The 27,190-nt window shown below is 42.9% G+C and overlaps 1 protein-coding gene across 5 annotated transcripts in view; it reads left to right on the forward strand.

Annotated features, from left to right (window-relative positions):
- LOC120995760 (cohesin subunit SA-2-like) overlaps positions 1–27,190 on the forward strand; it is a 113,954-nt gene that overhangs the window by 37,495 nt on the left and 49,269 nt on the right. For all 5 annotated transcript variants that reach the window (XR_005777663.1, XM_040425166.1, XM_040425169.1 and 2 more), the window contains exons 10-17: positions 3,591–3,664; positions 5,208–5,331; positions 7,251–7,349; positions 8,077–8,156; positions 15,691–15,798; positions 20,288–20,393; positions 22,112–22,229; positions 23,168–23,271. Coding sequence is in view for 4 of the 5 variants with exons in the window: in XM_040425166.1 (XP_040281100.1) it covers positions 3,591–3,664; positions 5,208–5,331; positions 7,251–7,349; positions 8,077–8,156; positions 15,691–15,798; positions 20,288–20,393; positions 22,112–22,229; positions 23,168–23,271 (813 nt within the window). In the remaining variant the exon portion in view is untranslated. The remainder of the gene's footprint in view (positions 1–3,590; positions 3,665–5,207; positions 5,332–7,250; positions 7,350–8,076; positions 8,157–15,690; positions 15,799–20,287; positions 20,394–22,111; positions 22,230–23,167; positions 23,272–27,190) is intronic.

Consider the following 27,190-nt stretch of genomic DNA (forward strand, 5'->3'; position numbering starts at 1 on the left):
ATGCCACGGCTGTGGCTTATGTCAACCATCAGGGCGGGACTCGCAGTCGGGCAGTAATGCGGGAAGTAGCGAGGATCCTCTTATGGGCGGAGTCTCATGTTCCAGTATTGTCGGCAGTGTACATCCCGGGAGTCGACAATTGGACGGCGGATTTTCTGAGTCGCACCAAGGTGGATCCGGGAGAGTGGTCTCTCCATCCGGAGGTGTTCGAGGACATCTGCCACCGATGGGGCCGTCCGGACGTAGATTTGATGGCTTCCCGGCTCAACCACAAGGTGCCGGTGTATCTTGCCCGCGCTCGAGACCCACGGGCGGACGGGGTGGACGCGCTGGTATTTCCATGGCAGCGGTTCAGCCTCCTTTACGTCTTCCCTCCGATTCCTCTGTTGCCGAAGGTGCTGCGCAAGATCGAGGCGGAGGGGATACCAACCATTCTCGTCGCTCCGGATTGGCCTCGTCGCGCCTGGTTCTCCAGCGTCGCTCGTATGTTGGCGGACGTCCCGTGGCCTCTGCCCGACAGAGAGGATCTCTTGTCTCAGGGGCCGCTCTTCCACCAGAATTCACGGCAGCTGCGTTTAACGGCGTGGCTGTTGAGACCGCCATCCTGAGGAAGAGAGGCTTCTCTGATGCGGTGGTAAGAACCATGATCAGGGCTCGAAAGCCGGCTTCTTCACGAATCTATTATCGCACCTGGAAGGCCTTCCTGGTGTTTTGTGAGAAATCGGGCTACTCGCCCCTACGTTTCTCTGTCCCAGTGGTGCTGTCTTTTCTCCAGTCCGGCCTCGACATGGGTTTGTCGCTCAGTTCTTTAAAGGGTCAGGTTTCTGCTTTGGCTATCTTTTTTCAGAGGTCCATTGCCTTTTTGAGACCTGTAAAAACCTTCCTGCAGGGGGTGGCGCATTCGGTTCCTCCGTATGTGCCTCCCTTGCCCCCCTGGGATCTCAACTTGGTTCTGCGCGCCCTTCAGGCGGCGCCTTTTGAACCTCTGAGGGAGATCTCTCTGGTTTTACTCACCTGGAAGGTAGTTTTTCTGGTGGCCATAACCTCCATCAGGCGAGTTTCGGAGCTGGCCGCACTTTCCTGCCGGGAACCTTTTCTGGTCTTTCACCAGGATAAGGTGGTGCTCAGGCCGGTGCCTTCTTTTTTGCCCAAGGTGGTTTCTCCCTTCCACCTTAACGAGGATCTTGTCCTGCCCTCTTTTTGTCCTTCTCCGGTGAACCCCAAGGAATGTGCTCTCCACTCCCTGGACGTCGTCAGGGCCCTGAAGGTGTACCTGGGGGCTACCGCTTCCTTCCGGCGTTCAGACTCTCTCTTTGTGATTCCTGAAGGGTCCCGTAAGGGCCTGGCGGCTTCCAAGGTCACCGTGGCGCGGTGGATCCGTTCCGCTATTGCTGCGGCATATCGCGCTCGCGGCCACGTTCCGCCGTCACGGATTACCGCTCACTCCACAAGGGCAGTGGGTGCTTCCTGGGCTAGACGCAATCGCGCATCCGTTTCCCAGTTGTGTAAGGCGGCCACTTGGTCGTCCTTACATACTTTCACAAAGTTTTATCAGTTACACTCTCTGGCCTCGGCTGATGCTGCTCTTGGGCGCAGGTATTGCAGGCTGTGGTTCCGGTTTGACTACTGGACGTTTATTCCTGGCGGTGTTGGATTTGTTCTTTTTTTTTTTTTTTTTTTTTTTTTTTTTTTTTTTTTTTTTTTTTTTTTTTTTTTTTTTTTTTTTTTTTTTTTTTTTTTTTTTTTTTTTTTTTTTTTTTTTTTTTTTTTTTTTTTTTTTTTTTTTTTTTTTTTTTTTTTTTTTTTTTTTTTTTTTTTTTTTTTTTTTTTTTTTTTTTTTTTTTTTTTTTTTTTTTTTTTTTTTTTTTGTTTTTTTTTTTTTTTTTTTTTTTTTTTTTTTTTTTTTTTTTTTTTTTTTTTTTTTTTTTTTTTTTTTTTTTTTTTTTTTTTTTTTTTTTTTTTTTTTTTTTTTTTTTTTTTTTTTTTTTTTTTTTTTTTTTTTTTTTTTTTTTTTTTTTTTTTTTTTTTTTTTTTTTTTTTTTTTTTTTTTTTTTTTTTTTTTTTTTTTTTTTTTTTTTTTTTTTTTTTTTTTTTTTTTTTTTTTTTTTTTTTTTTTTTTTTTTTTTTTTTTTTTTTTTTTTTTTTTTTTTTTTTTTTTTTTTTTTTTTTTTTTTTTTTTTTTTTTTTTTTTTTTTTTTTTTTTTTTTTTTTTTTTTTTTTTTTTTTTTTTTTTTTTTTTTTTTTTTTTTTTTTTTTTTTTTTTTTTTTTTTTTTTTTTTTTTTTTTTTTTTTTTTTTTTTTTTTTTTTTTTTTTTTTTTTTTTTTTTTTTTTTTTTTTTTTTTTTTTTTTTTTTTTTTTTTTTTTTTTTTTTTTTTTTTTTTTTTTTTTTTTTTTTTTTTTTTTTTTTTTTTTTTTTTTTTTTTTTTTTTTTTTTTTTTTTTTTTTTTTTTTTTTTTTTTTTTTTTTTTTTTTTTTTTTTTTTTTTTTTTTTTTTTTTTTTTTTTTTTTTTTTTTTTTTTTTTTTTTTTTTTTTTTTTTTTTTTTTTTTTTTTTTTTTTTTTTTTTTTTTTTTTTTTTTTTTTTTTTTTTTTTTTTTTTTTTTTTTTTTTTTTTTTTTTTTTTTTTTTTTTTTTTTTTTTTTTTTTTTTTTTTTTTTTTTTTTTTTTTTTTTTTTTTTTTTTTTTTTTTTTTTTTTTTTTTTTTTTTTTTTTTTTTTTTTTTTTTTTTTTTTTTTTTTTTTTTTTTTTTTTTTTTTTTTTTTTTTTTTTTTTTTTTTTTTTTTTTTTTTTTTTTTTTTTTTTTTTTTTTTTTTTTTTTTTTTTTTTTTTTTTTTTTTTTTTTTTTTTTTTTTTTTTTTTTTTTTTTTCTCTTTTTTTTTTTTTTTTTTTTTTTTTTTTTTTTTTTTTTTTTTTTTTTTTTTTTTTTTTTTTTTTTTTTTTTTTTTTTTTTTTTTTTTTTTTTTTTTTTTTTTTTTTTTTTTTTTTTTTTTTTTTTTTTTTTTTTTTTTTTTTTTTTTTTTTTTTTTTTTTTTTTTTTTTTTTTTTTTTTTTTTTTTTTTTTTTTTTTTTTTTTTTTCCCACCCCATGGACTGCTTTGGGACGTCCATGGTCTGTGTCCCCCAATGGAATGAACGAGAAAAGGAGATTTTGTGAAACTCACCTGTAAAATCTTTTTCTCGTAATTTCCATTGGGGGACACAGCTCCCGCCCCCTTTTTTGGTTTACGCCTTAGGGTGTGCTGTGTGATGGTTTCCATAATGTTTTGTTTCCGTTCTCCTTCTCCTACTGCTTTTGCAACGACTGAAGTTCTCCTGGAGTGCCTGGGGGTATAGCCCGAGGAGGAGGAGCTTCTTTTTTTGCATAGTGTCCCTCCTAGTAATATCTCTAAGCTATACCCATGGTCTGTGTCCCCCAATGGAAATTACGAGAAAAAGATTTTACAGGTGAGTTTCACAAAAATCTCCTTTTTGCGGATCCGCAATCTGGAGACTGCAAAACACTTGCGGACGTGTGAATGGACCCAAAACTACCAAAGTAGTATGAAGGTGTTTTGGTGTTCTTACCTACTGGAGGTTTCTCATTTCACCTAGTTACAACAGAGACATCGTGAGATAAAAGATATGATGGATGCAATTTTTAAAGGAACCTTTTTGCAACGGTATCGGTAAGTAATAATCCTAGCGTGTATGGTTATACGTTGGGGCCAAGCAGATTAGCTCTGCTAAACTGGAATCTTTTGAAACTGTTTAGGTTGAAATATTTTTGTTAAAAAATGTAAGGTATGTATTGCAAAATTCTGTAGTTAAAACAAGACTCTGGTTCAAGAACTAAGGCCTCTTTCACACTTGCGTTGTTGGGATCCGGCGTGCACTTCCGTTGCCGGAGGTGCCCGCCAGATCCGGAAAAACGCAAGTGTACTGAAAGCATTTGAAGACGGAGCCGTCTTCAAAATGCTTTCAGTGTTACTATGGCACCCAGGACGCTATTAAAGTCCTGGTTGCCATAGTAGGAGCGGGGAGCGGGGGAGCGGTATACTTACAGTCCGTGCGGCTCCCGGGGCGCTCCAAAATGACGTCAGAGCGCCCCATGCGCATGGATGACGTGATCCATGTGATCACGTGATCCATGCGCTTGGGGCGCCCTGACGTCACTCTGGAGCGCCTGGGGAGCCGCACGGATGGTAAGTATACTGCTCCCCCGCTCCCCGCTCCTACTATGGCAACCAGGACTTTAGCGTCCCGGGAGCCATGGTAACCACTCTGAAAAAGCTAAATGTCGGGTCCGGCAATGCGCCGAAACGACGTTTAGCTTAAGGCCGCCGGATCCGGATCAATGCCTTTCAATGGGCATTAATTCCGGATCCGGCCTTGCGGCAAGTCTTCAGGATTTTTGGCCGGAGCAAAAAGCGCAGCATGTTGCGGTATTTTCTCCGGCCAAAAAACGTTCCGTTCCGGAACTGAAGACATCCTGATGCATCCTGAACGGATTTCTCTCCATTCAGAATGCATTAGGATAAAACTGATCAGGATTCTTCCGGCATAGAGCCCCGACGACGGAACTCTATGCCGGAAGAAAAGAACGCAAATGTGAAAGAGCCCTTAGTCGCAGCTGCATTCTTACACTGCCCTCGCCAGTTTTCTGAAAAGGGGTGGCGGGTGTGGCATGGGTGGGGGAACTTTATCTTCATTTATACCAGAAACTGGCATAAATGCTGACTGAAATATATGCCAGCTACGAGCTGGACTGCTAGAAGGCCTGCTCCTTGTCATAAACTAAATGCACTGGGTAGCTCAGGGCCCATCGAAACTGGCGCGTGCTCGAGGGCTGAAGTGCTTTAGACATTTCAATTTGCCCTCTGTCTTATCAACATCCGTACTCATTGGTGGGATGCTGGTCAGTAAAGAGGCATAATGTTATAATGGCTTCTCTCCTCTATAGTTAGAATTACTCTCGCCTGTAGATGGATATTAGGGCAATGCCCACAGTACAGGCCTTAGCAGGGGTGTTGGTATTAAAGGCTGCAGAAAATGTGAGCAGATTAGAATCATAATGTTCACCTTGCCCTAAATGTGCTGCTGATATAATGATGGTTTCTATGGATAAATAGAGCATTTACATTTATTATTAGTTTACATACATACAGTGCTTTTACAGGTTTTATATTATTTTTGATCTAATGTTTTAATCTCTATTTTTTCTTTTTACAGGGATGTTGTTTCTGAGATTAGAGCATTATGTATAGAAGAAATTGGTGTGTGGCTGAAAATGCACCCACATATGTACTTAAGTGACAGTTACTTAAAGTATGTTGGTTGGATGCTGCATGATAAGGTGGGTCTGTGAATGAGGCTGAAGTGTAGACCGTGACTGAATAACTCTGCCCATAGACATCAGAGAGTCCATCCGCTATCTATGTATTGTGTATGGATGCTGGTAGATCTCATCCAAAAACTCTCCACTGCGTTGACGTCTTGTACTTTCAGGTGATGATATATGTACGATTGCCACTCACTACCCTTTTTACCACATAACATATATAACTGAGCTGACTGTGCTCTTTACACTTCGTTTTTTTATTACCGGACAACTTTCAGAGCTTACAGTGAGTGTGCTTTGGTATATACTGGGGCAGGTATGTGTCAGAAAGCATGGCTTGCTTCACTTTGCTATACAGAGGCAAACAGTATGGGGTACATTTATTAAGACTGGCGTTTTAGACGCGGGTCTTAATAAAGGCCCATAGCTGGCGGTGGATCCGCTGAAATTATGAAGAGGCGCCAGCCTTTCCATAACTTTGGCAGATCCTCAGCCAGTTATAATTGTAAGATAGCTTCCGAGCTGTCTTACAATTAGACCTTTTTTCGACACCTGAAACAGGCGTAAAATGGTAAATGAGACCCTGCCGGCCCGTCCCCTTCTACACCCGCAATTTTAGACCTGGCGTGAGTGGGGCGAAGTCGCAGATAGCGGCGCAACTAACCAGTTGCGCCCCAAATTCGCCTAATTTAGGCGTATTTCAGTACAGTAAATGACCCCCTATGTTCCTTTTATTACAGTGGCCATGTACGCCACTTTATACCTACACAGTGGTATACCTTGCAGCATTCCACCAGAAGTATACATTGGGGAATACTCTTTGAGGTGTACCTCTGACAGAAGGAAAAAACTAAGTAAGCAGACTCTTAGTAGGTGGGTAGAATTAGGGGTGATATTTATCAGTCCAAACAACTTTTCACTGGCAGTTCTCTAATGTGTATGGGGAGGTTTAGACAATGGATTTTTAGTTTAGTTTGGCAGTGTACTATATTTTCTACATCGCTTGTATGGTAAATATTTGATAGTGTAGATGTATTAGTCAGACTGTACTCTTAAGGTCAGTTTAGATCCCTGGTTGCTACAATGCATACTCATATCTGCAATGCTATGATGCTCCTTTTTGAGTCAATAAATAACTTTTTAGGCTGGGTTCATACTGTATTTTAGGCCTCAGCTGAGCTTTGCTGAATACCTGAAAATTCTGAGGTATAATGTGATGGATCGATTCACTTAATCGAGCCAGAGTCTAAAAGATTTCACCTTGACCCGCCTGGGTTGGTTTCCATGCTATTCTGTCGGTAAAAAAGACAGAAATGAATGACAAGCAGGTCTAACAAAGTCTGAGATAAATAATAGTGATGGACCAGGATCGTAAAAAAATCATAACTTTATTCCAAATATTCCATTAAAAATGATGTTCCATTGGTGGAATATTTGGATTAAAGTCCATGATTTTTTATGATTTTGGTACTGGACCATCACTTCTTATGGATTACTAATACGCAGTGTAGCAGAAACACAATCAAGATATCCGGCTGGCTGGTATGTGTTTTATGCTCTGAAGATACATTTTTTGGCCTCTTTTGCCTCATTGAAGTCAATCAAAATTGGCTTTTGGCTTGAGTATTAACTCATCTTTGTCGAGAGCCTACCTACCTGGTGCGATACTCCTGTATGCTGGGTGGTACAGCTGTCACACAACCATACCATGCCTTGAGTGTATTGTGCATGGGTCCAATTAACAAGAACTGGACCTGTGCACAATGCTGCCTAGCTGTGGTACGCCAGATGATCAGATTGCCTGGGAGAACAAAAGTGTAGGTATGTATTAATACTCTTATATAGTAACTGCATCTGGTTTACATTGCTCTTGTAGTGCCAGGTTGAATAAACCATCTCTTCACTGACTGAATCATTTTGTGGTTGCTGCTTAGGTCCCAGACGTGCGTCTAAGAAGTTTAATTGCACTGCAGGGTCTTTATGAGAAAAATGATCTCGTTTCCAAAATGGATCTTTTTACAACGAGATTCAAGGTAAATCAGTTGTGTAACATTTTTCATCTAAAAACAGTTTAAAAAAATCGTGTCCTCAAATCTTTCTGTGTTCTTCAGTAAATCACTATTATTATTCTGTATGTTTGCCTCTATTAGCACTGATGTTCATTTTTTTAGGCGGTAATTACGTCTAAGATCTCATTACATCCAAGCTTTTCCTTCTTTGTGTTGAATGTATTAGGCCTATTGCACACGACCGTATGGCTTTTTCAGTGTTTTGCGATCCGTTTTTCACGGATCCATTGTTCCGTTTTTGTTTCCGTTGTGTTTCCGTTTCTGTTCCGTTTTTTTTTTTCCGTTCCGTTTTTCCGTATGGCATATACAGTATACAGTAATTACATAGATAAAATTGGGCTGGGCATAACATTTTCAATAGATGGTTCAGCAAAAAAACGGAACGGAAACGGAAGACATACGGATGCATTTCCGTATGTGTTCCGTTTTTTTTGCGGACCCATTGACTTGAATGGAGCCACGGACTGTGATTTGCGGGCAATAATAGGACATGTTCTATGTTAAAACGGAACGGAAATACGGAAACGGAATGCATACGGAGTACATTCCGTTTTTTTTGCGGACCCATTGAATGAATGGTTTCCGTATACGGACCGTATACGGAACGCAAAAAACGTCCAGTAAACGGGAAAAAAAAACGGCCGTGTGCAATAGGCCTTAAATAAAGGTTATGTTTTTTTGTAAATTCTAGGATCGCATTGTATCAATGACTTTGGATAAGGATCATGAGGTCTCTGTTCAGTCCATGAGGCTCCTTGTTCATATGTTAAGGTATTATATTTTCTGTATGTTTTTCAGTTTGTTTGTTGCTGTAACCATGGAGATCCATAGGTGTTATTGAAAGCTGTATGCACAAAATGATAGGATTTTGTTTTACCCTTAAAAGGTTAGTTTGGGTAATTTTTGCACAGCTTATATATAATTACAATTTGCTGGGGCCGCAGCACTGACAAGGGGCGCACACGTTCGTCTGCAAGATGCCTTAAGGTGAATAGAACAGATTTTAGTTGCAGAAATTTCTGCAACAGAATTTGTAGCGTGTGAAGGCACTCTTAGGCCCCTTTCACACGGGCGAGTTTTCCGCGCGGGTGCAATGCGTGAGGTGAATCCGGACCCATTCACTTCAATGGGGCTGTGCGTGATTTTCACGCATCACTAGTGCGTTGCGTGAAAATTGCAGCATGTTCTATATTCTGTGTTTTTCACGCAACACAGGCCCATAGAAATGAATGGGGCCTGCATGAAAATCGCAAGCAAGTGTGGATGCGGTGTGATTTTCACGCATGGTTGCTAGGAGATGATGTTAGTAAATTGATAAAAGTCAATTTACTGTATTATTTTCCCTTATAACATGGTGATAAGGGAAAATAATAGCATTCTTAATACAGAGTAAAATAGGGATGGAGGGGTTAAAAAATAAAAACAATTAACTCACCTCATCCACTTGATCATGAAGCTGGCATCTTTTTCTTTCTTCTTCTTTCAGGACCTGCAAAAGGACCTTTGATGACGTAATCACGCTCACCACGTGCACGTCAGTGCAGGTCCTGCTGAATGGAGATAGAAGGATCTGCTAGAAAAGTACATGATGTAAACTGTAGTTAAGGTAATCTTCTCATCAGTGACTGTATTTGTGAGTTATAACCTCCATTCTGATCCTCAGCTGTGTCATGTGACCAACAATCATGTGACCAGCGTCTTATGTGTGGACAGGAAGTCAGGTTCTTTATGTATTCCTATGGGAGCCTCAATGTCAGCCTCATAGGGATGAATAGAGAAGTAACTGACTTCCTGTCCTGTGTCAGCTGGAGATCAGAGAGTTGGTCACATGACATGGCTGAGGATCAGTTATAAGTTAAGGGAGGTTATAACTCACAAATACAGTCACTGATGAGAAGATTACCTTCACTACAGTTTACACCATGTACCTTTCTAACAGGTCAGAGAATAACATTTTGTGGAGTGCTTCTTCAATATCCATATTCAATCATATACTTTGCTAAGCATGAAATATATTTAGTTAAATCAGGAAATCCTATCCTTCTCTCCTTTTATCCATTTTCAATCTAGGCAGTGATACTGTGACCTTAGATTAGAAATGAATGTAGGGCTGCTGTGCATAGTTATGAAATGGAGGGCCAGTGCGCGATGCGCCCTCTGATACTTTCAAGGCTCTGTTTACCAGATAGGTGCAGGTCTACCTCTGTGACCCGCACCTATCAGACAATGGGGGCATATCCTAGCGATATGCCCCCATTGTCTGAGATGGGAATACCCATTTAAACTACCACAATGGTGTTACCATGATATGATGTGTCATCACAATGTGTTTTCCAGTTTTCTATGGATTCCATGGTTCTCCAGGTTATCCTAGTGAGTTAATAACTGAAAATAAGCTCTTCTCCATCTTCCTTGTTTATTATTATTATTATTATTATTATTATTATTATTATTATTATTTTTGGCCTAAGTGGTTAGCACTTGTGCCTTGCAGCAGTGGGGTCCTGGATTCAAATCCGACCAGGGATAACGTCTCCAGCAGTTTGTAGGTTCTCCCCGGGCTTGAATGGGTTTCTTCTGGGTACTCCGGTTTCCTCCCACACTATAAACTGGCCTCCTACGAAATTGACCCCTAGGTTTGCCTTGTGTGTTGGGGTCAAGCACCTATATGGCAGCTTACGACTTCCCAGGAGTGGCCCAGCCTCACAACTATCTCTGCTTTGTGAGAAAAGCGCATTACAAAATGTTTGTCATTGTCCAGGTTTTAGTGCTAATTATATGATCTGTCTCTAGAGGGCAGTATATGATCATTCACTGCCCAAGAAAAGGACACTTGCCTGTAGGCGCACATTTACAAATCAGATTATGACCGTTTTTGGGCATAAATTGCGCCCACAAAAAGGTTTGCGCAAAAACTTTTCTGATCACTTGTCAAATATGAAAGTGGCCATAGTTTTAGGTCGAAGTTATAAAAAAAAAAAAAAAAAAAAATGACCCAATTTTCTCCCTGCTCATAGCAAGCATAGGTTGTGTGAAGTATTATGCCTATTGCACACGAACGTGTGCGCTCCGTGGCCATATTAATACACAGGCAACGTTCCGTGTGCATTCCGCATCACAGATGTGGACCCATTCACTTTAATGGGTTCGCAAATCCGGAGATGCGGAATGGAAGCACACTACGGAGTGCTTCCGTGGGGTTTCGTCCCGTACTTGTCCTATCTTTTTGCGGAATGGCCAGATCGTGGACCCATAAAGTGAATGGGTTCGCGATCCGCTGCAGCTGCCCATGGACGGTGTTCGTGCATTGCGGCCCACGTTTTGCCGGCCGCAGCACGACCAAGGGGCGCACACGTTTGTGTGCAGGAGGGCTTAGTAGCAAGTGTTTGAAATGAAATATAAACTAGTCAAAATCCTTTATGAAGCAGAAAACAGAAGGTGAAAGAAATATGAAAGAGTTTTCCAAGACTTTTATACTGATGACCTATCCTTTGGATAGCAAGAAAATTTTGACTAGAACCTTCAAAATCACAGGTGAATATCCATGAAGCGAACATAATTACAAAAAACAAAATTACTGCACACGTTATATATACAAACAATAGAGCTAAGAAATGGGGGTCATTCTAGATAAAAGTGGTACAATACCGACTATAAATGAGTAATGGAAGCTCTTAGCGCACATACGTGTCGGGCCCATCTACCAGGCGTCAAGGTGGCTTCCGCAGATGGGTCCCTATCACTAAATATACTGCCTCACTTTGGACTTACTTAAGCCTACAATATTCGGGGCGTGTTCAGTCTAAAAGAGGTGCTACCCTCAATATATTGCAAGAAAATTTAGACTAGAACCTTTGGATAGGTCATCAGTATCTGATTGGTGAGGGTCCGACAAACGAGACCCCCGCTGATCAGCAGTCTGAGAAGCCACCGGTGCTCCTGTAAGCGCTGCGGCCTTCTCCAAGCTTACCAAGCACAGAGCCGTACATTGTATAGCGGCTGTGCTTGTTATTGCGCTCAGCCCCATTCACTTCAATGGAGCTGACCTGCACCTATGCCAGGGGACTGATGAACGTGTTGTCACTGGCCTATTGAAAGCTGCGAGAAGGCCGTGGCGCTACTGTGAGAGCAGCTGCTTTTTCAAACAGCTGAACGACGGGGGTCCCGGGTGTCGGACCACCACTGATCAGATACTATAGACCTATATAGAGGATAGGTCATCAGTTCTAAAGGCTCGGAAAACCCCTTTAACTTTTCAGATTGAAACAAGGCATTGAATAAGACTTTTCTATGCAAGAGAAAACTAGTTTGTATGGATGAAGAGTATCCAAAAAGACTGGACAGTTGTTGGATAAAAATTTGAAGTGGAAGGATATTATGCTATAGATCAGTGATGCTATTAAAGCTTGCATTGGAGTTATATGTCAGTAAGAACTCCCAAGGTGTATCTCCAACAGAAGGCTGTGACATATCCTATTGTATTGGCATGCGGTGGGATATGTTGCTAATAGGCTCCCATTGTAAAAAATCTAACAAACCACCTAGGTGTAAAATAGTGTAGGCTATTATGCTATTCTATATTGTAATAAAAGGCATACCAACCTGACATAGACTAAAAGGTCCTATGGATAGGTTAGGCGGGAGTTTTAACAGCACAGCTAGGACGTTAATGGAACATAGGGCGGTAATGTTATGTGAACAGAACCTGGACGTGTTCTGATGGTGTAATGCAAACAACAAGACAGCACCTCCAAACAATATGAAATAAATTGCTTGCGGCCTCGGCTGACATACAAACGTTGAAAACATGGATTATTCTAGATTTCATAACTGCTTTATTTGCTGACATTTACATATGAAGCAATCTGTACACTTCCGCCAATGACAAATTGGCCTCTTTGCATGGGAATCTACAGTATCAGACTTGCATCTCCTGGGCCTAGGGTAACAAGTGAATTCATGGCAAGGTAGGATGCAGCCAGGGGCGTAACTACCATAGCAGCAGACCAGGAGACTGCTATGGGGCCCAGGGCAAAGGGGGCCCAGACTTAGTTGGGATTATCTCCTTTTCTACTGGAGGTGAAAACATGGTCAGCGCTCCACCTCTAAAGGAACAACTTATCACTAATAAGGCAGTGGAAAAAATGGCCCAAGGGTCATTGAAAAGGGTTTAGGCAGAAACTATTCTGTCCGGTGTGGGGGCCTGGTGTGATCCTTGCTATGGGGCCCTTACCTCTCTATGTACGCCACTGGATGCAGCTATATTATGCTCTAATTAAAAGCCATTGGCAGGATGCACGGCCCAAATAGAGGCAGCCACTAGTATGACATTTCTCTTAATAGACTTATTTCAAGAGTTAAAGTGTCATTACAAAATATACGATGTTCAGACACAGCCAGTCTGACAGGGCTGCATTCTGCAGTTTGTTAATATTGTGAAACATGAACGTTGCAGATGCCAGACGAAGCAATATTTTAATAAAAACCTTTTTTAGCCCAAAATGGCTCCAGGTGTCTGTAACCTTTAAAGCAGCTCTTCTCAAACTGTGCGACAGATCTAACTGGTGAAACACCCTCAGTTGTTAGTGATGCAGCTGGTGGAGGCAACTTTAAACTGAATCTGTCAGCAGTTTTGACCATGGTAATCTGTTGAGAGCACTAGGTAGCAGACCAGGGAGAGCAGGACAAACACATCTTTTGTGTATAATTCTGTACAAGTTTGAAAAATATAAAAAAAAATATAAAAATTCTAATCACCCCGCCCCCCCCCCCCGTCCCCAAAATCTAAATAAATACATTTTTTTTTTTAAAACAAAACATCATGGGCACTACCACGTGCGAAAACACCCATACAAAATGGCATAACGGAAACTGTCCGGATCCGTTATGCTGCCCAAAGACTTCTATTATGCATTTTTAAAGGTCTCCATGGTGCATTCCGTTATAGAATTCTGTTATATTCCATGATAACGGAATCCATAATGGAATTACCACAGAACCCGAACTTGCAGTCAAATGGATAAGCCATCAATGTTAAAAATCTGGATAACATCTTTAATGCAATAGTGTAATCAAGGGCAGGGCTTAGCAACCTCCAACACTCCGGTGTGGTGAAACTACAACTCCCAACATGCACACTTGCTCAGCTGTTCTCGGAACTCTCACAGAAGTGTATGAAGCATGCTGATTGCTGTCGTTTCACAACACCTGGAGTGCCAGAGGTTGCTGATTCCTGACCTAGGGGGGTCTTAAGTTAGAGAGTGGAGAGGCCACTGTTGCTGGCACATTTCCCCTCTTGCTGTGTATTTTGAGGGGTCTTTTAATGGAATACATTAGCACTCACTGGTTTACTTTGATCAAACATATTACAGATACTCTTATCAAAAGAATCAAGTGATTTATACAACTGTTAATGAATATAATATTATGTTTCTATTTGTATGTATTTGTCTCATTTGCATCTCAATAACATTAAAACGATATGATATTGTGCACATTCATTACATGACAGAAATGTACAGTTGTGTTCAAAATAATAGCAGTGTGTGGCCTAAAAAAGTGAATAAAGCTCAAAATCCTTCTAATAGCTTTTATTTCCATACACACAAATGCATTGGGAACACTACACATTCTATTCAAATCAAAACATGAAGAAAAATATATCAAATTTGTGTTGTTCCTCTAAAAAATTCAAGATAAGTGAATATTAGACTGTTAAAAAAATAGCAGTTTGTATTCTTCTTTACAAACTCAAACATTCACTATATAAACTGAAAAATGTTTGAAGATTTTGTTTTCCTTTGAATCACTTACCTGTTTAATTGTATAACCAGTGTTTCTGAGAACTGCTGTACATCTGTGTTGCATGGAGTCCACCAACTTCTGGCCCCTGTGAACAGGTATTCCAGCCCAGGATGATTGGACTACATTCCACAGTTCTTCTCGATTTCTTGGTTTTGCCTTAGAAACTGCATTTTTGATGTCACCTCACACGTTTTCTATTGGATTAAGATCCAGGGATTGGGCTGACCACTCCATAACGTCAATCTTGTTGGTCTGGAACCAAGATGTTGCACGTTTACTGGTGTGTTTGGGGTCGTTGTCAGCATAAGGCAGCATGACCTCTTCAAGTATTCAGATGTATTCAAACTGATCCATGATCCCTGGTATGCGATAAATAGGCCCAACACCTTAGTATGAGAAACATCCCCATATCATGATGCTTGCGCCACCATGCTTCACTGTCTTCACAATGTACTGCGGCTTGAATTTAGTGTTTGGGGGTCGTCTGACAAACTGTCTCCGGCCACTAGACCAAAAGAACAACCTTACTTTCATCAGTCCACAAAATGTCTCTTTAGGCCAGTCAATGTGCTCTTTGGCAAATTGTAACCTCTTCAGCACATGTCTTTTTTCAACAGTGGGACTTTGCGGGGGCTTCTTGCAGATAGCTTGGCTTCACATAGGCGTCTTCTAATTGTAACAGTACTCACAGGTAACTTTAGACCTTCTTTGATCTTCCTGAAGCTGATTGTTGCCAGTCCTTGCCATTTTGGCTATTCTTCGAATGGTAGTTTTTCGCTTTCTTCCACGTCTTCAGGTTTTGGTTGCCATTTTAAAGCATTTGTGATCATTTTAGCTGAGCAGCCTATCATTTTCCGCACCTTTTTATATGTTTTCCCCTCTCCAATCAACTTTTTAATCAAGGCACGCTGTTCTTTTGAACAATGTCTGGAATGACCCATTTTCCTCAGAATTTCAGAGAGAATTGCACTGTAACCAGCGTGTACAACATTTGCTGCCTTCCTTCCTTAAATAAAGGCAATAATTGCCACCTGTTTTTCAAAGAATGAATGAACTCACTCATTGAACTCCACACTGCTTTTATTTTGAACATGCCCCTTTCAATAAGTGATTGAATTACAGAGAATCAGCAGCATGCATGTCATGACTGTTGGATTTCTATTACTCTACTACACCTGCTAGTAAATTATCTTCCATGTAGAAATATCATTCCTACCAAAAACAGTGATTGATCAGGTTAGTGATGTCTCACTGCTATTATTTTGAACACAACTGTATAATATTCTAGCATTAAGCTGCTAAAAAGAGGTTTAGTGAGAACCCCCCCCCCCCCCTCCGTACCCCAGACAGGCTTATCTGAGTGGCACTGCCAGTCAGCAGGGACAGGAGTTCTTCAGCCAAAGTGAAGAATCACTTGCATTGTATAGCCGTACAATGAATTATTGGTCTTTGTTGTGATGGATTGTATCTCAGATAATAGAAGACGCTCTTCTTCTTGCAGAAATTGTGATGATTCGTTTACCACTGAGGACTGTGAGACCTTGTACCAGTTTGTGTATGCCTCTCACAGACCACTTGCTGCAGCAGCTGGAGAATTTTTATATATAAGGTAATTGAAAATCTTATGGAAATTAAAGGATCATGTCATGAGCTAAAAATGATATCTGCCTGATGTGCAATCCTGTGTCTATTGTTTCCATACTTTATAAAGTACTAGCAGAAGGACGTCTTTGCACGGGTATATTTCATCTATTTCAGTTAATGTTTGTGTGTGTCGTTAAAAGATATTGACAGTATCCAGAATAACAGTGACCTCTACAGTACCCCGCCCCTTAACAGTGAACTCCACAGCCCCTCACCCCTTAACACTGACCCCTCCACAGTGCCACGCCTCCTTAAAATGGGACCTTCACAGCAACCTATCCCCTTAACTTTGACCTTCACAGCAGCCCGCCCCTTTAACAGTAAGATTCACAGCACCCCACTCCCTTGACATTGACCTCCTCAGGGGGCTGCCCCCTTAACAGTGACCTATACAGCACCCCACCCCTTAACACTGACTTCCATCGGGGACCGTCCCCCTATCTGTGACCTCCACTGTTCCCTGCCCCCTTAACAGAGACCTCCACAGCACCCCGTTCCTTTAAAGGGTTTCTGTCACCTGAAAATGATGTGCTAATGTCAGCTGAACATAACTATATTAGTGCCATCTCACTGCCCAAAGCCTTTATTGAGAAAACAAACTTTTGCACCTGCTCCTAGAGGCTCCGTTTGCCCACTTCTTTTCTCGCCCTTCTTCTCTTGATTGACAGGGACAGGGCAGCGCTGCTCTCCTCCCGCCAGCCGTGTCTGCAGTGTAAATCTCACGCCATTCAGTATGCGGCGCAGGCGCAGTGAGGAAAGGACGCTCAGCGGCTGCTGACTTCCTCACTGTGCCTGCACGGAATACTGAACGGCACCAGATTTGCACTGCAGACACGGCCAGCGGGAGGAGAGCAGCACTGCCCTGGCCCTGTCAATCAAGAGAAGAAGGGCGAGAAAAGAGGTGGGCAAACGGAACCTCTAGGAGCAGGTGCAATGCCCCCCTGCTCCAATAGGCGAATTAGCATATTGTAAAAGTTTGTTTTTTTAAATAAAGGCTTCAGGCAGTGGGATGGCACTAATATAGTTATGTTCAGCTGACATTAGCACATCGCTAATGTCAGCCAGCTTAATACCCATTTTTCAGGTGACAGAAACCCTTTAACAGTGACCTCCACAGCACCCCGCTCCCTCAACAGTGACCTCACAGTACCCTGCTGACTTAACAGTGACCTCCACAGCAGCTGCCCCTTTAACAGTGGCCCCTGCCCCCTTAACAGTGACCTCCACAGTGCCCGCCCTTTGTATAAAAAATTAAGTATAAAATTCAGTTTAAAAAAGCCACATCTAATTCATACATTACATCTAATTGATAAAGCACTTGGAGCTTCTGGAATCAGATGAAAGTACATATCTAGAGTCCACTGCAGTGGCTAGTGGGAATACTACTTCAAAGCCAGTCTCATAAAAGTGAGGAGATATTTTCAAACATATGTTGCAACAATGTGATGAATCGATGTACATCCAAACCAAGGGTTCAAAGTTCCCGATAGTCTCCTCATAGAATGCAAATTAGTCCTGGTGTTTCATAAAACGCAAAACATGGATCTAAAAAATGTCCAATATATATCTATTTTGTGATCCATGTATTGCGTTTTATGAAACACCAGGACTAATTTGCATTCTATGAGGAGACTATCGGGAACTTTGAACCCTTGGTTTGGATGTACATCGATTCATCACATTGTTGCAACATATGTTTGAAAATATCTCCTCACTTTTATGAGACTGGCTTTGAAGTAGTATTCCCAGCAGTATTTTCATCTGATTCCAGAAGCTCCAAGTGCTTTATCAATTAGATGTAATGTATGAATTAGATGTGGCTTTATTTTTTATACATATATTCATTTGTACTTTTAATCTGGTTTATTGTTCTTTGTACGGTTTTGTACATTAAAGCTCTTACTATACCGCCGTGTATATCTCTGAGTGCTTCCAAATAGAGTGTGCCGGTCTTTACCAAATTTAGGCTACTTTCACACTAGCGTTCGGGGCTCCGCTTGTGAGTTCCGTTTGAAGGCTCTCACAAGCGGCCCCGAACGGATCCGTCCAGCCCTAATGCATTCTGAATGGATGTGGATCCGCTCAGAATGCCTCAGTCTGGCTCCGTTTGTCCTCCGCTCCGCTCAGCAGGCGGACCCCTGAACGCAGCTTGCAGCGTTCGGGTGTCCGCCTGGCCGTGCGGAGGCAAACGGATCCGTCTAGACTTACAATGTAAGTCAATGGGGACGGATCCGTTTGAAGTTGACACAATATGGCTCAATCTTCAAACGGATCCGTCCCCCATTGATTTTCAATGTAAAGTCAAAACGGATCCGTTTGCATTATCATGAACAAAAATTTTTTTTTTGTTCATGGTAATGCAAACGGATCCATTCTGAACGGATCTAAGCGTTTGCATTATAGGTGCAGATCCGTCTGTGCAGATACCAGACGGATCCGCACCTAACGCTGCTGTGAAAGTAGCCTTATATAATCCTTTTCTTTCTGACTGGGTGAATCAGATAGACCTGAGCACCTCACACAGGACAGGTGAGCCACTCGACCTGTGGAATTAATTATATATAATTATATATAATTATATATAAAAGAGATATATTTCTAATTCTACCCATGGATAGAAATGTACAATGCACCGAGCTGTATAGCATTTTTTTTAAATGGGTATTCCTACTGTACTAGAATATGCCATCACTTACTGATTAAGGTGGGTCCAACTGCCGAAACCCCATGATTCTTAGGCTACTTTCACACTCGCGTTTGGAGCGGATCCGTCATGGATCTGCACAGACGGATCCGTTCAGATAATACAAACGTCTGCATTAGTTCAGAACCAATCCGTTTGTATTATCTTTAACATAGCCAAGACGGATCAGTCTTGAACACCATTGAAAGTCAATGGAGGACGGATCCGTTTTCTATTGTGCCAGAGAAAACGGATCCGTCCCCATTGACTTACATTGTGTACCAGGATCCGTTTGTCTCAGTTTTGTCAGTTGGTGTCCGCCTCCAAAGCGGAATGGAGACGGAACGGAGCCGAGCTGTTGCATTCTGAGCGGATCCTTATCCATTCAGAATGCATTAGGGCAAAACTGATCCGTTTTGGACCGCTTCTGAGAGCCCTGAACGGATCTCGCAAATGGAAACCAAAACGCCAGTGGGAAAGTAGCCTTAGAATGAAGTGGGCTCCTGCACTGCAATGATCCCAGTCATCTGGTGTGCATGAAACCACAGCACAGCACCACTGACCAGAAAGAGTCTGTGTTGCTGTCCTCATTAGTTGGCCAGGAGTTAGGCTAGGTCTACACGATGACATTTTGTTGCACCAATGTCGTCCAACAATTTTTATAATGGCAGTCTATGGTGTCGCACTGCAACATGCGACATGCTGCGACTGCGACGCAACAGTCGCAGAAAATCCATTTGAGATGGATTTTTCTGCGACTCGCATTGCAGTCGCAGCATGTTGCATGTTCCAGTGCGACACTATAGACTGCCATTATAAAAATTGTTGGACGACATTGGTGCAACAAAATGCTGCGCGACAAATGTTGCAGTGTAGTTGTGCCCTATCTGTCGTGCAACTTATTGTCACGCGACAAATGTCGTCGTGTAGACCTAGCCTTAAAGAGGACCTTTCACCGATTCTTACCCTATGAACTAACTATACAGATATGTAGAGCAGCGCCCGGGGATCTCACTGCACTTACTATTATCCCCGGGCGCCACTCCGTTCTCCTGCTATGCCCTCCGGTATCTCCGCTCACTAAGTTATAGTAGGCGGAGATACCAGTCCCTAAGTTATGGTAGGCGGAGTCTGCCCTAGCGCTGGCCAATCGCAGCGCAGAGCTCACAGCCTGGGAGGTTATTTTCTCCCAGGCTGTGAGCTCTGCAATGCGATTGGCCAGCGCTACAGAAGAACAAGGGCAGACTCCGCCTACCATAACTTAGGGAACGGAGATACCGGAGGGCATAGCAGGAGAACGGAGCGGCGCCCGGGGATAATAGTAAGTGCAGAGAGATCCCCGGGCGCCGCTCCACATGTATGTATACTTAGTTCATAGGGTAAGAATCGGTGAAAGGTCCTCTTTAAAGGGACCACAGTCTGTTTCTTCTAGCAGTCAGTGGGTCTCAGAGGTCAGACCCTTTCTGATTATGTGGTTATGGCATATCCTAGTGAATACTATTTAACTGTAAAATAACTAAAGTGGCATTCATGCTGGCAACCAGAGGTAGTATCTGAAAATGTAGCCATGTTTCTGATAGCTGGCTAATATTATGTTTTATTAGATTACAATCTGCACTACCATTTACCCTTCTGCCAGGTCTGATGTCCTGAAGTGTTCTAGTAATATAAATGTAATACATGCATTTAATGGAAAACGTAAGATCCCTTATCAGTCTATTACACTACTTAGCATTGCCTTTAATGCTGTATTTTTATATATCATTCACAGACATTTGGGCCCAGTGATAGAAACAATGAGTGCAAAGGAGACAGTAAACTCTGAGCACAAAATAAGTCAGATGAAGAAGCTTTTGGACTTCTTCCTTGAGAGCAAGGTATGATGAAGAAATACTATTACCAAATCTTTTGTACATTAGTATAGAAATGACTAAAAATTTTATAAATGCAAGCTAATGGAGCACAAACAAAAGTATCTTAAAAGGTTTTCCGAAATTTTTTATACCAATCAGTATCTGATTGCTGGGGAACCCCCCACCGATCTGCAATTTTGAGAAGGCACAGTTGCTCCTGTAAGCGCCGCTGCTTTCTCGCAGCTTACCAAGCAGAGCGCAGTACATTGTATAGCGGCTGTTCTTGGAATTGTTCTCAAGCCTATTCACTTGAATGGGGCTGAGACGCTCCTAGGCCACGTGACAGATGAACATGTCACTCAGCCTAGGAAAAGCGGAGAGAAGACCGCGGCACACATAGGAGTGCCAGTGTCTTCTCAAACAGCTGATCGCCGGGGGTTCTGCTTGTCAGATATTGATGACCTTTAATGTTATGTGTATTAGGCCTCTTTCACACGGGCGTGTGCACCCCGTGGTCGTACTGCGGCCCGCAAAATGTGGACTGCAATGCACGAACACAGTCCGTGGGGCAGCCGCAGCGGATCAAGGACCCATTCACATGAATAGGTCCTCGATCCGGCCGTTCCGCAAAAAGATAGGACATGTTTTATCTTTTTGCGGAATGGAAGTACGGGACGAAACCCCGCGGAAGCACTCCGTAGTGGTATCGTTCCGTGATTAAATTCCGCACCTCCGGATTTGCGGACCCATTGAAGTGAATGGGTCCGCATCCGTGATGCAAAATGCAAAAGCTGTTGCATCCCAGTATAGCGGTGTAGCAGGGCAGCCATAGAAATAAATGGGGTTACAATGCGACTTACAAGTTTCCTGCGACAACAACCTCAGAATTATAAAAAATCCAGCAGGGTTGAATTTTTTGCGATTCTGGGGTTGCGATCACAGCAAACTTGTGAGTTGCGCTGCGACTCCTTTCATTTCTATAGCTGCTCTGCTACACTGTGGTACTTGGGTGCGACAAAGATCGCGTTGTAGCCTTGGCCTAATGGTCAGATGACTGAGCATTGACTATAATCAGTGGGCTCCACTTGCAGCGTTATTGTCCGGTCAAATCTTGCCACTAATAAGCGGAAACAGGCCGGGTCCCATTATAGTCACATGGAGCCTGGTGGTGCCCCGGCTGTTCCTTTGCCGGATCATTTTAGCTCTGGTGTGAAACTAGCCTTATGGCTTTTAGCAATCTCTAAGTTTTCATTTGTGCAAAGTAACCATGGCAACTGAGAAATTCATTCATTAAAAACATTGTAATTGGACACGAACTCCACTTCATCAAGAAGCGTAAGAGAGAATTCCATTCAATAATCCGTAAATAGCATTGACTTTTTCACCCTGGCTACTTTCACACGAACGTGGTGTTTTGCAGATCCACAAATTGCGGATTGGTGAAACACAGATACCGGCCCATCTGAGTTCTGCAATTTGCAGACCGCACATGCCGCTATTGCGGACAAGAATAGGACATGTTCTATTTTTTTTGCCGGGCTGCGGCACGGAACTACGTGTGCTATCCGCATCTTTTGCGGCCCCATAGAAATAAATGGGTCTGCACCCGTTCCGCAAAATTGCGGAACGGATGCGGACTCATTCATACGGTCGTGTGAATGTAGCTTTATGTGCATCTGACTCAATTTGACATCTAGCCACTGACAATGAACTTCTGAATAAAACTCCTTATATTCTCCTAGTTACATGACCATGTGACCTACCTTGTCGACAGCCTCTGGGATTGCACACCTGGATTTTTAAAAGATTGGCAATGGATGACGTCCATCCTTCTGCAAGACGCCACGAAAAACAGAGTTGGTGAGCTCATACATCCAAAAGTATAATGTGATTTCATGGTGGAGTTAGGAAAATGGTAACTTATGACAATGCAGAGGATGAAATCTGTAGTACATGTCACATATGCAGATTTCCTCACAAACGCGCCATGAATCTGCTTTGGAAATTGTCTTCAACTTGAACCCAGTCTTGAAGGGTGTTTCCAGCTTTTTGATATTGAATGGGAGCTGAGCTGCAGTTTGCCGGCATGGCCACTACACAGTGGATGGAGCCTTCTGCTCCCAGCTTCATGCACTGTTCTGGAGGATAGGTCATCATTATCAAGACACTGGTACACTCTTTTAAGGGATATACCATAACCTTCTGGTCAGTGAGGGTTCAGTAGTGAGACTCCTCTGGCACAGCACTGGTCTTAAGGCCCCCATACACATTCATGTTTTGTTGGCCCATCCTGCTGAGAATGGCGGTTTAATTTGACTGTTTAATTTGTCCCAAGAGAATTCCTATTTTCACCCAATCCTTTTGTTCTCCCAGAACTGTCTGGCACAGGCTTTCTCCTCTCTGCCCATTAATCTATCGATCTGGACTCCTTATCTGCTTTGCTTCTACTCATATGGAACAGCAGATATTGGTCTAAAATTCTGGTGACAGATTCCCTTCAAAGGAATTGTCCCAAAATGAACTTTTATGACTTGTCAATTGGACTTGTCATAAAAGTGATATTGGTGAGAGTCTCCACTGATGTCTAGAACAGTCTGTTCCGGGCCAGGCCCTTGATTTTACTGTAGAGAAGGCCAACAAGGGCTTTATGGAAAGAGCATACTGCATGCTGGATAGGAGCCACTTGTTATTGAGATGAATGAGGATCCCATTGGTCTTGGTGTGTGTTGGAGAGCAGTTTCCGCACGTCTTAGGTTTATTTATTGTCCACATCTAACAATGGTTTCATTGGTTTTCAGGTTTGAGTGCAGTTCAGGAGAACTTGCTGGTAGAACTTATGTTGGCAACTGTCCGACAAGCAGTTGAAGGTCATCCTCCTGTGGGGAGAGGAGCCGCTAAGAAGGTCTATTCATTCCCTTTATATTTCCAAGAAAAAAATCACCTCTTAGGCCTCTTTCACACTTGCGTTGTCCGGATCCGGCGTGTACTCCACTTGCCGGAATTACACTCCGGATCCGGAAAAACGCAAGTGTACTGAAAGCATTTGAAGACGGAACCGTCTTCCAAATGCTTTCAGTGTTACTATGGCACCCAGGACGCTATTAAAGTCCTGGTTGCCATAGTAGGAGCGGGGAGCGGGGGAGCGGTATTCGTTAATTTCTAACGATAATTTGTTTTCCCTTAGTCCTAACAGTGGCACAAATGGGGTATTCTGCCCCTGTGGACTGGTTAGGACAGGTGGAATTTTAATGAAACAATCAAACAAAAAATACTGGCAGGCACACGCCCTCCCTGCCCCCAATAAAGAGGGGTGTGACTCTCCAACCCATGTGTAATTACAAGTAGACAACTACAATCTCAATTAATAAATATAGGGGGGGAAAATTGTGTGCCACTGTTAGGACTAAGGGAAAACAAATTATCGTTAGAAATTAACGATTCCCTTACGTCCTAACCAGTGGCACAAATGGGGATTTAGCAAGTAGAAACCCCCATGGGAGGGTCCTCATGCCTGGCGGACGATAACACTGTCCGGCCAAATGAGGAATAACTATGTATTCTGGTATCCACTCTATAGTGTGAGATAAAAGTGGAGTGAGAACTCCAAGAAGCTGACTTACAGATCACATCCAATGGGATCGAGCTTCTCTCTGCAAAAGAAGTGGCCACTGCTCGAGTAGAGTGGGCCCTTACAAATTCAGGGGGCTCCGAGCCCTGAGACATATAAGACTCCCGAATTGCCTCTTTAATCCAACGACTGATGGAGGGCTTAGAGGCTTTCCTCCCCTTATGGGTACCGGAAAAAAGGATAAGGAGGTTTTCATCCTTCCTAAATACCTTGGAGCGTTCCAGGTAAATCCTAAGACATCTCGCAATATCGAGGGTATGGAGCCCTCTTTCCTCAGAGGAGGCGGGTGGAGCCAAAGTTGGTAGGGAGATCACCTGATTGATGTTGTCAAAGGAAGGAACCTTTGGGATGAAGGTAGGTAGAAATTTTAGAAGTACCCGATCCTGTAGGAACTTTGTATATGGCTCAAAGGCAGAAAAAGCCTGGAGTTCCCCAACTCGTTTTGCAGAGGTAACAGCTAACAAGAAGGTGATCTTCCAGGTCAGGAACCTGAATCCCGCCTCCTCTAGGGGCTCAAAGGGGGGAGATGATAACCCCCTGAGCACGACCGACAAATCCCAGGCCGGGATAGGTCTGATTACTGTAGGCTTTAATCTTGAGGCTCCCTTCAGGAATCTCTTGATAAGGGGGTCTTGAGAAATAGCTCTGTTTAGACAAGCAGAGATAGCTGAAATCTGCACTTTAAGGGTAGCTGGTGATAGCCCCCTGTCCAGACCGTCCTGAAGAAATTGGAGGATCATCGGGATGGAAGCTTCAGCGGATCTTTGCTGATGTCTTGTACACCAGGATGAAAAGATCTTCCAGATTCTGGAGTAGGCCTTATTGGTAGCTTCTGATCTGGAGTGCTCCAGGGTTCTCAAGACAGACCCCGATAGCCCTTCTATCCCTGGAAGGGACTGATCAACCTCCAGGCCGTCAGGTTGAACATTTGAAGATTTGAGGAGACCTGGGTGCCCCCCGACACCAGTACTCTCTCTGGGGGAAGCCTCAGAAATTGACCCCGACTCATCTGTAAGAGTTGGGTAAACCAAGCTCTTTTCGGCCAGTATGGGATAATGGCGATAACTGACGCTTGGTCCTGCCTGATCTTCATCAAGACCCTTGGTATCAAGGAAATTGGAGGGAAGATGTAGGCCAGCCTGAACCTCCATGGGATTGACAGTGCATCTATTGCCACCGGGTTGTCCTCCCTGTAAAGGGAGCAATACTTCTCCACCTTGGTGTTGAACCTCGTTGCCATGAGATCGATCTCTGGCATGCCCCACCTGAGCGTTATCTCCTTGAAGACCTCTGGATGGAGTGACCATTCTCCGGTTGGAAGACCTCGGCTCAGACGATCCGCAATCACATTGTGAACTCCGCGAATGTGAACGGCTGATAAGTGGGTGAGGTTCAGTTCTGCCCAATCCAAAATCACACCTATCTCTCTCAGGAGACTTTGTGACCTCGTGCCTCCCTGCTTGTTGATATACAGTACAGCGGTCATGCTGTCTGACTGTACCTTTACTGCCTTCCCTCGAATGATGGGAGCAAAATGAAGAAGAGCTAGTCTGATTGCTCTGATCTCCAGGAGATTTGATGACAATAACCTCTCCTGAGGTGTCCAAGTTCCCTGGACTGTCTTGTCCTGAAGATGCGCACCCCAGCCTACTAGGGATGCGTCTGAAGTAAGTATGATCCAAGAGGGTTGGATCAGGGACTTGCCGTCCATGAGGTGGGACCACCACCTCAGAGAGGATCGGACTTTGTAAGGCAGGGAGAGCACGGAATTGAGTCCCACCGGACTGTGATTCCACTTGGCTAATACTTCCGACTGGAGCGGACGTAAGTGCCATAATGCCCAAGGTACCGCCTCTGCGGTTGAAGACATTAGTCCCAACATCCTCATCCACGTTCGAATCGTTACCTGTTTTGGTACAGAGAGAGAACGGGCTGTTTGTTGCACGGATTGCCTTCTTTCGGGAGTGAGATGAATTGTCATCCTGATTGAATCCACCATGAACCCCAGGAACCTTACCGAGGTGGCTGGTTGGAGTTGGGATTTGTCCCAATTGATTATCCATCCTAACTGATGTAGGAATGTAACAGCCTGTTGGATGTGTTGGGACAGGATCGCTTGGGAAGGAGCTCTGAGGAGCCAGTCGTCCAGGTATGGAACTATGCTCAGGCCCTGAAGCCTTAGAGCGGCCACCACAGAGACCACTACTTTGGTGAAAGTGTGTGGGGCTGAAGAAATCCCAAATGGGAGGGCCACAAACTGAAAATGTTTTAGGACCCCCCCGATGTTTACCGCGATCCTTAAGAATCTTCTGGACCCAGGATGGATGGGAATATGGAGATAAGCATCCTTGAGGTCTAAGGTTGCCAAGAAATCTCCCGGCATAAGAAGATTGGTCACTGACTGGATAGTTTCCATACGGAACTTCTTTTGTTTTATGAAACGGTTGAAGAACCTCAGATCTATAATCATCCTCCAACCTCCGGTATTCTTGGGTACCAGGAAAACTGGGGAGTAGATACCTGTTCCCCTCTCTTGGAGAGGAACCTCTTCTAAGGCCCCCTTCTGGAAGTATTCTAGCACGTAGGTTTCTAGAATCTTCTGTTTGTTGCTGGGAAGAAGCCTTGTCTGAACAAACTTGTCCAGAGGCAAACTGCTCAAGTCTACAAGGTAGCCATGCGAAATTATACGCAGGACCCAACTGTCCTGGATATGATCCTGCCAACAAGGTAGAAAGTGATGTAGGCGGCCGCCTACGGGAATGTGGGGAGAAGGGAGCCCGAGATCTCCAGTCAGACCGGCTAAATACCAAGAGCCTCGAGGAGGCCCGCAATCAGAGCGCCGAGGACTTCTTGGGGGGTCTAGAACCCCGAGAGGATCTTCCTCCTCTACGGGAACCCCAATTCCTCTGGGGTCTGGGTTGCGGTTCCGCTCTGGAACTATACCCCCTGCCCCGACCACGAAAGGACTGCTGGGGAAGGGACTTGCCCTTCTTGTCCGACAGCCCCTCCATTATGTGGTCAAGCTCTGCACCAAACAGTTTGCCGGGTTCATATGCCATGGCACAGAGGTTATGTTTTGAGGCCGTATCGGCCTTCCAAGGTTTCAACCACAGCGGACGCCTGCCCGCGGTTGAAAGGGCCATGGTCTTGGATGCCAACTTCAGTTGTTGTGGAGCTGCGTCACACAAGAAGT

This window comes from Bufo bufo, chromosome 3, assembly GCF_905171765.1.
Source record: "Bufo bufo chromosome 3, aBufBuf1.1, whole genome shotgun sequence".
NCBI lineage: Eukaryota > Metazoa > Chordata > Amphibia > Anura > Bufonidae > Bufo > Bufo bufo.